Here is a 13,692-nt window from a genome sequence, read left to right as displayed (position 1 = left end):
GCCTCGAGTTTAAGGACGAGCAAAGTACCCAGATCGACCTGCGAACCGGTTACAATCACAAACTCGATTTTTGTCGTCCAAGCAGGCACGCCCTTATCCCTTCTTCGCCTAAGGCGATCGTTACAATGTTTTACGTGAAAATTTATATTTGTATTGTCCTTCTTCTCCAAGAATTTCAATAAAACGATTAAAAGGATACATCTTGTTACCTTGTTATCCTGTTTGTTAAAAACACGCTGTTTAATTAACAAACCTGATATAGAAGCAACAAATTCAATGCATCGATTTGTATTATCAAACGGATAATAGTGGAAGAGAGTTTTCATGGCATCTCGACGACCACGTATTACATCACAGGGGCTTTCGCCCGCTTGTGTCAACCAATCCGATATACAACTGGTGTGCTCGCTGTGATATAAACATGACGATATTCATTATCCCCGAGCTTGCGTTCCGACTATTATTCCTTGACAATGTTATTCTTCCTTCATCGCTCTTTGTGGAAGATTTCTTTGGTGCAAAATTAGACGATACGCGAGTCACGTCACCGTTCGACTTTAACGCGCTAATCTATATACATAAATTAAGTATCATAACAAAATGTTTTACGTCATTTCAACGACTCTATTTCGATTTCGACGGATTTCATTTTTATATATTTTTGAAATTCTGTTCGAAAATATGCGAGAAGGTAGTTTTGCTTATTCCCGGCAAATCGCCGTGTACCGAGCTAGTAGTGAAAAAGAACGTTCCCTAAGATTTTTCATGCAGGTTCAAGGTGAAGCCATGTTACAGAATAAGTCCCGCCCCTAAAGTCGTAGCGGAATGCAAAGATGCGTAGGGACAGGGACGGGTTTCCTTTTTACAGCACCTCCAAGATCTCTATAAGTACGAGAGGTTCGAGTCGATCCTCGACCAGAAATAAAGCAGCATCTCGAAGCGTGTACACAGAAAGCTCGGACTCGTCATGTTTAAATTCGTGAGTAAAGCTTTCCGAGCTTCGTAATATTAATATTTTCTAAAAAAAAAAAAAAAAAAACTAACCGAATCGTAACTGTCTTGGTCTATCGGAAAAGAATCATCTCCCGTGTTTATAGATTATTCTAGCTGTCGCGGTCGCCGCGGCTAACGCCGCTCCAACATCTCCATCGACGGCCAAACAGGAAACTTCCGCCGAATCTATCCCCCTACCAACCCCTGCACCGGCTGTAGCACCGGCTCTAGCACCGGCTCCAGCTTCGTCACCTTCGGCATTGGCTGCAGCAAGGTCTCCCGCATCCGCAAAGGCTCTCACTACGATAACCGAGATAAAAACACCAGCCTCGACAACGAAACTATCGCATCTGGTAGCACCTCTAGCGACCTCCGTAGCTGCGGCCCCCATTCTCTCGCCTCTACAGGTCTGTAAGACTCCATGTTCGACCGAGCAGCTAATAAGCCGTTCGTTTCGAGTATCTCTCGCACACTCAAGATAACTTTGATTTCTTTCCAGGTGTCTGCGTACGCTTACGCGTTGCCAGCACTGGCGCCGCTCGAACTAGCAGCAGCACCTTCCACTTACTCGATCGAACAGCACGGATATCGCATTATCTACTGACGTCGTGAATCGTGAATCATCGTTCGTTTTGGGATTCAGGCGGTAACGCATCCCCTAACGTACCAACATGCAGAAAACGGCTTCCCTTCTCACCAGTCATCTCCTCTCCATGTATCGTGCATCGATAAATTCGCTCGAATCACGTAACGTTAATTCGTTTCAAATACACATCAGTTCATAAAATCGAAACTTTGTCCGAGTATCTGTACCCTTCCTTCGCTTCCTTAAACGTGAATCGAAATCGAAAGTGAAAATAGAAGCCGCTTTCACTGCGCCAAAGAAACTCATTCCACCGCGACACGAAGACGATGCACAAGGAATGACAATACGCTCTGACCGTCATACGTAATCCATAATTCGTAATCTTTACTCGCTTATTACCGATAGCTCTCGGTGTAAATAAGCTACGATAATTGGAACGTTCCCTCGATCCGTTCGTATTCCCAGAAACTTTCGGAGAGAACATAATTCAATGGCGATTTCACTGCAGTCGACGGCACGCGTAAAACCCAGAGGGTTACGACAGAGGGTGGAAAATCCGGATTGCGTAATTGAACACAGCTCGACACAGCCGCACAGTGCCGTATCCGTACTCGACATTTCACCGTTGCTAGCAAACAAACCTGGCTTTGACTTTACCTATCGTTGGAACGAAGAAAATTCTAACGAAACAACGACGAGCAATCTTTTTCATCGATCGACATTTATCAAATCGATGACGGGACTTGGGTAAAGCAAGGAACGCTTTCTCCCGGATATTGAAAGCGCGATATGGAACAACCTGCTACGAAAATGGTTGTTGTGGAGGCGTACGAACGTAACTATGGGCTTGACAAATTTTAGCATCGCAGACGTATTAAAAAGTCGAAGCATCGAAACACGGAACGCTCTGCAGCTGAACCAATGGTTCGTTTGCTTTCCCATCGTCGCGGAATAGAAGAGAAACCATCGACTTTCTTATAACCGCAACGTATTCCGTGCTTTTTCGCCAAATCGTAATACGCGTTCAGTTTATAAACTAAAACTCGAATCAAATTCTGCCATTTGATAGTAGGACCTTTCGACGTCGTAACAGTGTGATCGCAATCATTTATCGTCTTCCTTCGACGATTAACTAAAATCAAACAGCTCGACCTGTTTCGTTCGTTTTTCAAGTATCGAAAAGAGTATTATTGTTCGCTATATCTCGATAATTAACCGAATAGAACCACGCTTAACTCTAAGGTCGGTTCGTTTTTAAAGGAGAAGGCGCGGTGGTCAACATTACGCAAGTCTATTAACGAAAATCCCAAGTTACTCAATGTGCTTGCGTACATTTGTACGCAACTATGCTGCCTACCTCGCGTCATCCGTGTCTCGACCCCAATCGATCGATAAATTTGCATCTACGCATCCTATCGTTATTCTTTTCCTTCATTATCGATTCAATTCTCATCGACGCAGATTCCAGATATATCGACGTCATTCCCACAGGATCATGCTCGTATAATATCAAAAAAATTACAAGGAGGAAATATCACAGAATACCCGATTTCGATTTCTATTCATCGATATTTCCTTTAATAGAACATCCATTTAGAACGTAATTATAACTTGGAAATTAAACAGTAAGAGAACGAACGATCTATGACTACCGTCGTACCGTGTGGCGCGAATTTTGTTCGAGCGTCGGCTACAAGAGTACAATATAATTCGAGGAACCTATCCGAAACGGATGTCCGGCTGCTATGAGTCACAAGCATACCCCACCGTAACTTCTTTTACTTGGGTCTCAGCATCTCCGAAAGGGACGTCTATATAAGATACGAATGGCATCGGTGAACGCGCAGAGTAACCTCGTTCATGGAGAAAGCGTTTGGTTAGAGAGCAAAACTCGACGCATCGCAGACATTCCCTGTCGGACTACCGGTTATAAAGATCTTCCATTAGTGACAATAAGTTTTATTTAAATCGCAACAAACACGACAACGTTTAAGGTAAGAAGCTTAAACAGGTCTCCTTTTTTCTTATTTCTTCAAATTTTTATAGCCGCGACTTTCTCTATTTCTTTTATTTTCTCTTATACGTGAGTTCTATAAAATTCGATGCACCTTCATCCAACTTAACAATACCCTCCACTTGTCGATCAATTTTTTCGATATTCTATTCGATATTCAATGGACGAGAGGCAAATTGTTTACATCGAGCAAGTATTACGTAACAACTTTCACCGCGGTCGAAATTTTCGAAAGAACGCCCACTTGAAAGACACACGCTAATATAGATGTATAAGAGTATCGCGCAAAGACCAGTTTAGCGACTTTCTCCCAACATCCTCTCGCTTTCGTTGGTCGGTTTGTCGGTCGACCGTCACTATTGTTTGAGTCTTTCGTACGACTCACCGGCATCTCGCTCTTTTCGTCGCACTTTCTTCTATTTGAATCGCCGTCCAATTATCACGAACAACAAGCCCGAATACTTTTCCTAGAAACTCGAGGTAAGTGACTAGACACGACTTTAATATCGATCGATATTAAATTCACCCTTTCGTGCTTTGTGTTACGAGCAACAAAACTGCTCTCAAGTTTTAGCGCATTGGATCTTTCTTATACAATCAGCTCAAAAAGTGTGTAATTATCGAAGAACAATTTTTTTTGGCAGACTTAAGAAAATAAAGCTTACAGTATTGATGATAGTTTTATTATTAATAAGTGATAATAAAAAAGAACAATTCTTCTCACAAACTAAAACAAATTAGGGATAGACAAAGTACACTTCGGACACGAAGCGATTCTTCAATTCAAACACTCTCTACAATTGCGCTTGAACGTGAATCGACAATGATTTTCCATCGATTTCCTCCCTCAGAATGATGCTGCGGTTCGTTTGGTTACTCGGCATGGCGATGCATACTTTTGCAACGCAAGTACCAGTGAACAACCCTGAATGGTCATGGCAAGCGGAAGACGCGATATTGACCAAAAATCAAGGCACAGGAGAGACCGAAGATAAAAGAGCTATCTTAGATGCAAACGCAAATATAAAAATCATCGATCCACCTACCCAGCAGCGATCGGTAAATAGTAAAATTGAAACCATAACGTAACGAATCTTACTTGCAGCGAAATTTTGTTAATTTAAAATTTTGTTAATACAGTCAGAGTTTCTTAATTTTTTCAAGTAACGAACCAATTATTTCTATCACAGGTGGAATCGGTGGTCGATGAAATTCTTGTCTCTAATCGACAGGGTCGCAATATCGAAGGTTTCGATCAACTGTACGCAGACCCAGAGGTGAAGAACGCCCTCCAATTGGGAAATGAGACGATTGCTCGGACGTACATCAGGGACAAGTTGTGTTCTCTCGGCTTAATGAACGTGAGTGCAAAGTAGTATGATCGATTCAATATCTTTTAGTTACTCGAACGCAAAAAAAAAAAAAGAGAAATACAAAAGTCGCGAAAAGAAAGTCACTTGCGATTTATTTTCTTTCATAAGACGTTCTCTTCGATAAAAAGTATAGGATGGATAAATAAAATTCTAATATCTCGCAGTGTGAAGACGTTGAGGGACGTCGCCCGTATTATTCCCCTCATCGCGGAATATATCCTCAAGATATAATCTACGCCCAACCCGTGACCATCAAACCCGTCGGAAGACCTCTACCAGCCATTCCAGTAAAACGACCATACAGTCCAGCAACGAGACCAGGACCACCACCATCGTCCAGTTTCATTTCCTCTGGACCGCCACCGGAAGTGATCTACGGAGTCGGCGGGGCTCCACATCCCCCATCGTTCGGACCTTCGCCCAGTCTAATTGGTTCTTATCCTGCGTTTAAGAAACCCGGCCTCTCGTCATTCTCCTCGAAACCGGTCTACGAAACAGGATCTCTAAACGAAGGTTTCGACTTCGAGAGCAACAGTCAGTTCATCGACAAGAAACAAATAGCTTTGAGACCATCTATCGGTTCTGACGCGGTTCAACAACACGTCCACCATCATTACCACCACTCTGATGGCGCCGCTGGCGCAACAATAGCCGGTGGACCAACATTTGGCGCGAATCCGATTAGCCAAAGTGCCGCATCTCTCAGTTACGGGTCCAGTTATGGAAATATAGGAACAACTTACGATATTCCTAACTCTGGAGTTCTTGGTGGTAATTTCCAAGATCTGGATGACTACAAAAAGGCATTCAAAGTGAAAGGATCGAGTAACGATGCAAATGCATTCGGTTCTTTGTCGGGGAGTAGCTACGCGGACAAGTATCCTGTCTATGAAAAACCAACGCGAGACTTCACCTACGGCAAAGCAGAAGGCTACAAGCCTGGCAAATACTTCACTGCGGCCAATTACGTTTCTTCTAACGCCGTTCATTCTTCGTCTAACGATTATATCGCTGCTGGATCAACTAACAGCTTCAATTATGGAAATAGTAACAGTAATGACTTTAGAAACGACTTCTCCACGGGATATTCTGGAGACTGCGTTTGTGTCCCGTACGATCAATGTCCGAGCGAGCACGCAGGACGTAAGGACGACTTGTTCCTACCCATTGATCCCCGTAATTTGAACAAGAATATCGAAGCTGAGGCAATAGCAACGGTAGAAAAGAACGCAAACGAAACATCTGCGATCGTGCGAATAGCGAAGAATGGCGAAGTCGATTCGAATGCTTTCCAAATTTCTGCTGAAGAAGAACAACCAAAGCAGGCGCAAGAGAACGTAAGGAACAAGAGGGAGGCAGCTAGTGACGAAAGCATCGAAGGCAGAAAGAAATCGAGCGGAGAAGGGGTAAGGGTGTTCTCGAATCTCGTTATTTTTTCTAGATCGTAAGTACGCTGCAACTCATAGTTATAAAAACCACCTAAAATTTATAAACAATTTCAGTTTTTATTAAATTAATAAGTCTTAGTTGCGTCTATAACTGCGTTAATGATTCGGATACTAATCAGATCTTGTCGAGCGTTATCCTGCAAAATTTGAAGGTGGATTTATAGTTATGAAAAACAGCGTGATAGAAATAGTCGCGTTATAATCGTACATGTTGTCGTCGTCGTTTTGTTTCGAATAGAACAGATCCCGAGTTTTTATCGTCGCAATTTCGAACGAAATCAACTATCAAAAATATTAGAAATATGAAAATACGGAAACTCGGTCTCTATTCGCATGACTGTTCGACTCTCTGGTTGCAGAGACTCGATGCTAGCGATCTGGACTCTTCGAAATTAAACCTCAAGCCGACCTGGGGGATCAGTTTCGGTCTGCCGCAAACCGGTGGCCCGTACCCGATTAATCCTTACGGTGGTAATGTCCTGGTAAATCCGTACGCAGGGTACGGTTCCGCCGATCAAGGCATAAATTTAGGCCTGGTTTCCGTGAATCCTCTGCTAGCTGTACAATTCACCAAAGACGAGTACGGCGAGAAAGTGGTAAAACCGTTTGTAAATTTTCACGTAACGCCTAATCGAAATATCGTGCAGAAACTCGGTCATCTGCTCTCTCACAAGAAGCAAACGCTGTTCGAAAATTACGGGCCCCACTATGCGCCGCATTACTATCCTTCCAAGCCTATCGAGCTTCACGAGAAACCGTATTACGTAAAACCTCACTACCCTTCCCATCATTACGCGGGTCACCATGAACCTCACTATAGCCACGAATATTCCGATTACTATCGAGACGGCGATGACGATTACGATTATGATTACGACGACTATTATCGTAGTAACGCGCGTAGCAATGGTAAAACGGACGCTGTTGATGCGAATGGACGAACGGTTCCGAAAGAAAGAACCGCTGGGAAAGTTTCCTTTCCGAACAGAAGAAAGCGTGACGTAGAATCAACGCGCGATTTCCAATTACCAGAAGATATAACGGAGGTAAGTATCGGCGTGTACTGATTGCAGTCGAATGCTAATAACGATGGAGAAAGAACTGTGCGTATTGTACGTACAATTGCACGCACAATGCACATTGATTGTTAATCGTCGTTCTTTCTAAAGTTCGGAATTTCACAGTGAATGAAAACCTGAGTGAGTACCGTAGACTTAAGGAAAGATCGTTGAAAAATAGTAACTTTGATGGAGAAAAAATTAGTATACCAATGGGTTGACTCTCAATCGGCGTGGCGGAGATCGGATATTTTCAAACGAAAATCATGATTTCTCGACAGAGACAATATCTAAGCATCAGTTCCCCTCGAGCTTGCGGCCCTGGCTACGTTTGTTGTTCACAAAGACAACCGTCGAGGAAGCCACGACCAGGTCAATGTGGAATCAGATATACTCAGGGAATAAATGGAAGAATCAAGACACCCTCTTACGTTGATGGTGACTCTGAATTCGGTGAGAAACTAACGTCTATTTCGTTGCTCTTTCTATCTTTGCATTCGAGAATGGCATGAAAAAAGCATGCTAACTCTTGTTTCTGTTGATTTCCCGATTTTTATGCTGTTTGACTCGACGTTCCTTCGTTTGTCGCGCGATACCAATAATAGAATTTAATCCGTTTCGATAGGCGAATATCCTTGGCAAGTGGCAATACTAAAAAAAGATCCAACGGAAAGCGTGTACGTATGCGGTGGTACTCTCGTTTCTTCTCGACACATTCTCACAGCAGCGCATTGCGTAAAAACCTATGCAGCACGAGATCTTCGCGTTCGACTAGGAGAATGGGACGTAAACCACGACGTTGAATTCTATCCTTACATAGAACGTGATGTCGCCAATGTCCATGTACATCCCGAATTCTATGCTGGTACTCTTTACAATGACATCGCGATACTAAGGATCGATCACGATGTAGATTTTCAGAAGAATCCACACATTAGTCCTGCTTGTTTGCCGGACAAACGCGACGATTTCACCAGAAGCAGGTAGGTACTTGCTAGCGATAATTTATCAATTACGTATAAAATAAGTAAAAATTCAACTTCATTCGGTTAGTAATTATCAAGATTGCGGATATTTGGGAGTTTATTTAATCAAACGCTAGCTATAATTTCGAGATAAAAATTTAAAATCTGTTCTACGTTCGTGGTGCTTCGGAGTACAAGAAACGTATCTTATTTTATACTATAAAGAAAGATAGATATAAAACCTTCGACAATTAGTACAATTAGTTGAATTTACAAATTCAGAAATATCTCTATTTATAACCGGCCACTGTATTATAATTTCACCCTTTCTAAAATGCATATCTACGATTTCTTTTCGCTAAAATATCGTCATGAAACAGGTGCTGGACAACCGGTTGGGGCAAAGACGCTTTTGGCGATTTCGGAAAATACCAAAATATCTTGAAAGAAGTCGACGTACCTGTGGTGAGCAACCCGGTCTGCGAACAGCAAATGCGACGAACGAGATTAGGTCCAAGTTTCAACTTGCATTCTGGATTTATTTGCGCTGGTGGAGAAGAAGGAAAAGATGCTTGCAAAGGTGATGGCGGTGGACCAATGGTTTGTGAACGGAATGGTCGTTGGCAATTGGCAGGAATCGTGTCGTGGGGAATTGGCTGTGGACAACCTGGCGTTCCTGGAGTATATGCTCGGGTTTCCTATTATCTCGATTGGATTCAACAAATTATCAATCGTTATTAATGCATCACGATAGAAATCATTCGCTACCTCGACGCTATGATTATTTATATTGCTTAATTCGATTTTCGTTTTATTTCATTTTCATTTACGCTCTATATCCCAATAATAATACAACATCGTTGTTCATCGTTTATAACACAGAGACTCGACGATTTTATAATATGTAATATTTATAATGTATTATAAGAATGTGTAGATTGTTAAGTAAATTAATTCTAATTATTCTTTTGTATTGATCGATAATCTTGCGTCAGATACAATAGTATTCATTCTTTTCGTTGAACGTGATTCGAAGTACATTCGGATCGTTTAGTACTGCATTTTATTTGCAATTTCTTTGTTACGCAACTCTAATAAATACTATGTAATCATATTTAACGCTTTAATCTTTGTTATTGCAAATTTACATCTTCGACGATTAAACTGAAATTACATTAAAAGTTTCGTGACAATAATTTTAGACTATATTTTTTAGATTAATACTATTTTCATTACATATGTACTGCACTGAAAAATTCAAGAAAAATTGCGAAAACAAATCTTTTTACATGTATCGATTTCATCAACTTCGGTATAAAATTGAATATAATTCCTAAACTTACCGCTACGTGGTGTAACATTGACCGATGGAACACAGAGACAGAAACCTAACCTCATCTCTGTGAAGGAGAAATTAATCAAAACAACAATGGTGATAAAATATATTGGTCGGACACATACCTTTAAGGGCAAACCACTATGGGAGATATTAGGAAATTTGAAGAACCATGGCGTAGGTAGAATCGTAATACGAAGTGCTCAACAAAAATATCCTGAAGCATCTTACATGAGGATAATGAAAGTTGTTGCCCTACCAGATACTTCAAAACATATACATGTACATTTTTTTTATTATTATGTTTGTCAATCTAATGATATAGATAGATTATTGAAAATAGACTTGCATCGTTTAGGACCCACGGAAAGTGATGGTATTGGTGGAAAAAGTTTTCAGAGGTCAAAAATCTCCTACGCTAGTACAGATGGATGGAGCAACCTATAAACCAGATTACGTGTTGATTCCCAAGGATCAAGAGGCAAAATATATAAATGAAACTAAAGTACCGGAGCTAAGACTCATGCCACGAACAACTGACTTTCCTCCTCTTTTGAAAAAGATATTAATAGAGAAGCAAGGAAAAGATACTCCTGATTTAAAACTAAAAATTGTATATAGTACTTTAGGCATTAAAAGTTACAGAGTTGCCGAAGAAGATGAAACTCCTACGGTTGATATAAAAGTGGGATTAGGAAACCCAGTAAGTCCTTGTTTATACAACAATACCAAGCAGAAGGATGCATCATGAATATGATTCAATATGTGCATTGTTATCTTGTAATTTAATAATAAAGATTAAGTATTTTTTAATTGGAATTTCTCCATATGATCTTAGATTTAAAATGTGCGTTTTTCATTTAATATTCGCATTGGATTATATGTGTGCGCAATCGACGACCGGTATTTTTCACAACGAATAAAATCTTTGTCGATTGTTTCATGCTTTCTATCGTCTTGTTTGTTATCTACAAGCAAATTAAATCAATTAATATCATTATCACTACAAATCCGTAATAAAACATACCTAAAAGTCTTTGAAACTGTACAGAATAAATCTCCTTTTTGCCAAAGAGACTTTTGACCGCAATATCCTATAGATAATATATAGAATAATCAATATAATTGTAAATATAATATTAGGATAAATAATGGAGAACAACATAGGAAGAACCACCTTCCTGTTTTAATTATCAACCTTCCAAAATTTCCTCATTTCTTGAACATTCGCACATTTTCTCACAAGCCAACCACGAACATATTTTTGTATGTGCAACGCCGCTTCATCCTCGGACCATAACCACGATTTTGGATAATAAGGTCTAGGACTGCAGATAAAATTAATGAAAAAATTATCAATTTTTCCACATAAATGTCAGTTTCTTCCGCTTACTGTGAACGTAAATGTTCTTTAAATAGCGGTATATCAAATACATTTAAAGGCGGTGTATATATTTTCGGACGGCGTGGATTCCGATTCCATAAAAATTCCGCGATATAATCGAGACCATTAAAACGACATTTCTGGACCTATGATAATTTATGGATTTCTTGTAGGCGTAGTCATAAGAACCGTTTAAATTTCAACTTTAAATCATTGTTAGATCGAATCAAGAATTCTACAATACCCAAAGAACGTTCTGTTCAGATGCTTCGATAAGTGTTTCTTCCAATGCAGATATTAACAAACCAAAAATATTTTTATCAAGATAATTCGAAGGCAATAGATCATCCTCTTCTTGGATTATACTTTTTACTTCCTCCTCTTCCGTAACATCTTTACCACAACAACTCGAATTACTTGATATCGCGCAAGTAACCAAACTTGATGCTTCCAATATTCTATTCACTTCACGAATGCAATTTCCTTTCGGCGAGGTCGAACACATTTTCATTAAAGATACTATCCTGTTCGGCCATTGAATGTTGCAAATCAGAAAAGAAGCTATAGGATAATTGAATACACGAAAATCATTTGTCAAACATTAATGACGCGGTAGCAAACTGTCACAAGATCGATTTCTCGATCGAAAGTCCGATTATGGAAATTTTGGCCATCTGCTATAGTCTTTAAAACCATTTTTTAAATTAATCTAAATGCCCATATGCAGGCCACAGTGTCCCGTGGTAAAGGCTACATTGAAAAAAACAAGTATAATTCATATATGTTACCCTTTGTTTAAAACATTTTTGCTTATCTTACTGCTCCAAAATAATTGACGATGCTTTCAGTCACCGAAGCCCCATGGCTTACGAAGGAATATTTTCCTTCAAAGGATGCAGATTTGGAAAAAGACGTGGAATTTGAAGACGCTCGTGATGTAGGTCGTCGTTATAAGAGAGAGGCTGATGGAAAGGTCGTAGATATAGTAACAGACATCACAAAAGAGGATACTTCGAAAGTTTCGATCGCAAAAGTCAAAAGAGACTCTGCAACACAATGGGCTGTTAAAGGTATATAATTGAGGACCACGCAGTACGAATATGATAAGTCCATTCTTATTAATTTTCTAACTTTTATGTCACTTGGTGACTAAGAAAAAAGAACTATTTTAATACGGAATAATTGAGAAAGGAAATAACCTAATGGATTATTTTAAGAATACAAAGATCATACATTCGCAACGCTTTAGAAGAAACGAATAATATTAATTTAGTTCTTATATTAGTGTCCCAAAATTAAATGGAAATGTAAATTTTATATAGAATTGATCGACAATATATTGAATCTTAAAAATGATATTCTGTGAAAGACGAAAAATGTAACTTATCGTATTTCTTACTTATGACCTTTAGTTGTAAGATGTATTAGATTAAAGGATTTCAGGAAAGTATTAATTAAATGCAAAACACATACTTGAATGATATGATCATTACGTAACGTAGGAGAGGATAAGGTGATTGTAAGAGAACCTATAAAAGACATAGAAGGAGAAGATTCAGCAGCCAGACTTTCGGAACGCGGAAGGCTAGAGCGTGAACGACCAGAAAGTGAAAGACCAGAAGGCGAAAAATTAGAACATGAAAAATTAGAACGTGGAAAGCTAGAACTTGAAAAATTAGAACGTAAAAAACTAGAACTTGAAAAATTAGAACGTGAAAAATTAAAAGTTGAAAAATTAGGACGTGAAAAAATTAAAAAACAGAATGGAGGACCGTTGAGGCACGATACTATCGATGAGAAAGAACTTACGATATTTCGAGATGAATGTGATCGCCATTGCCCTCGGCGTATATCGCGAAGCAAGTATATTTTGTTATCCACTGTCCTTATCAATGTTAAATGTTAAAGCAATTAATAATTATTTCTATAGAAAGTATAAGACGTAAACTCGAAGAAAGGCAAAGCGCCGCAGATTATTATTTGTTGAATAAGGGTTCGGGTTACTTCGAAGACGTCTGTACTTGTTCCCTTTCCTGTACCATTCATGCTTTAAAAAACGATTCGTTTGTTAGAAGCATATTAGCATCCGCCGCATTATTTGTATTTGGCTTGAAACTTTGTTCAGAATTAGACGCGTGGTACTTGCCAACTCGATTTTCGTAAAACAAAATCAGACTAATAAATGTAAGTAAAACTTGTAAATAATCAACTCTCTTTAATTTTATTTTCTTTATAATACGATGTACTTACTCGTAAACTTACGCTTATGTATTTAATTTTGTCGAAAACATGTTCGTAACAATCGTAATAATTAACGATGCGCAATGAATTTATAAAAGAAAGGATAATTTAAAAATAAAAAAACTGCTCCAGGTGAGGCTCGAACTCACAACCCCGGCATTGCTCACGATTCACTGTCTTATAAGTACCGTGCGCTAACCAATTGCGCCACTGGAGCGGTTGAAAATATTTCTCTCCAGGAATAATTTTCAGTGCTCTTATTATTGAGTTAAAAAAAAAACAATATTATATTGT

General features: G+C 39.4%; 4 protein-coding genes and 1 non-coding gene across 9 annotated transcripts; 3 read left to right on the top strand and 2 right to left on the bottom strand.

Moving 5' to 3' along the window:
- The first annotated feature begins 357 nt into the window (after positions 1-357).
- On the top strand, positions 358-1,633 carry LOC110119838 (eukaryotic translation initiation factor 3 subunit F-like). Its single transcript, XM_020866370.2, has 3 exons — positions 358-979; positions 1,098-1,400; positions 1,493-1,633. The coding sequence occupies exons 1-3, from the start codon at positions 968-970 to the stop codon at positions 1,595-1,597; spliced, it is 420 nt and encodes a 139-aa protein (XP_020722029.2). The 5' UTR covers positions 358-967; the 3' UTR covers positions 1,598-1,633.
- A 1,745-nt stretch (positions 1,634-3,378) lies between these two features.
- Positions 3,379-9,651, top strand: LOC100647042. Of its 4 annotated transcripts, none has more exons than XM_048411762.1 (8): positions 3,379-3,573; positions 4,445-4,652; positions 4,826-4,954; positions 5,131-6,372; positions 6,774-7,460; positions 7,754-7,925; positions 8,098-8,455; positions 8,818-9,651. In XM_048411762.1, exons 2-8 carry the CDS (start codon positions 4,446-4,448, stop codon positions 9,176-9,178), a joined length of 3,156 nt encoding a protein of 1,051 aa, XP_048267719.1. In that variant the 5' UTR covers positions 3,379-3,573; position 4,445; the 3' UTR covers positions 9,179-9,651. The 4 variants fall into 4 exon arrangements, with proteins under 4 accessions (XP_048267719.1, XP_020722026.2, XP_048267720.1 ...); XM_020866367.2 differs by having other exon boundaries at positions 3,386-3,573; positions 4,784-4,954; XM_020866366.2 differs by lacking the exon at positions 3,379-3,573 and adding an exon at positions 3,614-4,073 and having other exon boundaries at positions 4,784-4,954.
- A 136-nt stretch (positions 9,652-9,787) lies between these two features.
- On the top strand, positions 9,788-10,846 carry LOC125384654. The gene is made up of 2 exons (XM_048411764.1): positions 9,788-10,055; positions 10,132-10,846. The coding sequence occupies exons 1-2, from the start codon at positions 9,867-9,869 to the stop codon at positions 10,522-10,524; spliced, it is 582 nt and encodes a 193-aa protein (XP_048267721.1). The 5' UTR covers positions 9,788-9,866; the 3' UTR covers positions 10,525-10,846.
- Positions 10,640-12,271, bottom strand: LOC100642861 (IQ domain-containing protein K-like). Of its 2 annotated transcripts, XM_012315848.3 has the most exons (4): positions 11,402-12,090; positions 11,167-11,303; positions 10,972-11,101; positions 10,640-10,867 (listed from the first exon to the last, which is right to left on the bottom strand). In XM_012315848.3, exons 1-4 carry the CDS (start codon positions 11,666-11,668, stop codon positions 10,742-10,744), a joined length of 660 nt encoding a protein of 219 aa, XP_012171238.2. In that variant the 5' UTR covers positions 11,669-12,090; the 3' UTR covers positions 10,640-10,741. The 2 variants fall into 2 exon arrangements, 1 of the variants encoding a protein (XP_012171238.2); XR_007226256.1 differs by lacking the exon at positions 11,167-11,303 and having other exon boundaries at positions 11,402-12,271.
- Positions 12,272-13,522: 1,251 nt separating this feature from the next.
- On the bottom strand, positions 13,523-13,615 carry TRNAI-UAU. Its single transcript is given in 2 exon segments — positions 13,523-13,558; positions 13,578-13,615. It is a non-coding gene; the product is annotated as a tRNA-Ile (tRNA).
- Between the last annotated feature and the right edge of the window lie 77 nt (positions 13,616-13,692).

The sequence above is a fragment of the Bombus terrestris genome, chromosome 14 (assembly GCF_910591885.1).
Source record: "Bombus terrestris chromosome 14, iyBomTerr1.2, whole genome shotgun sequence".
Lineage (NCBI taxonomy): Eukaryota > Metazoa > Arthropoda > Insecta > Hymenoptera > Apidae > Bombus > Bombus terrestris.
Note: the sequence above shows the minus strand (reverse complement) of the source record. Positions and strands in the feature narration are given on the sequence as shown.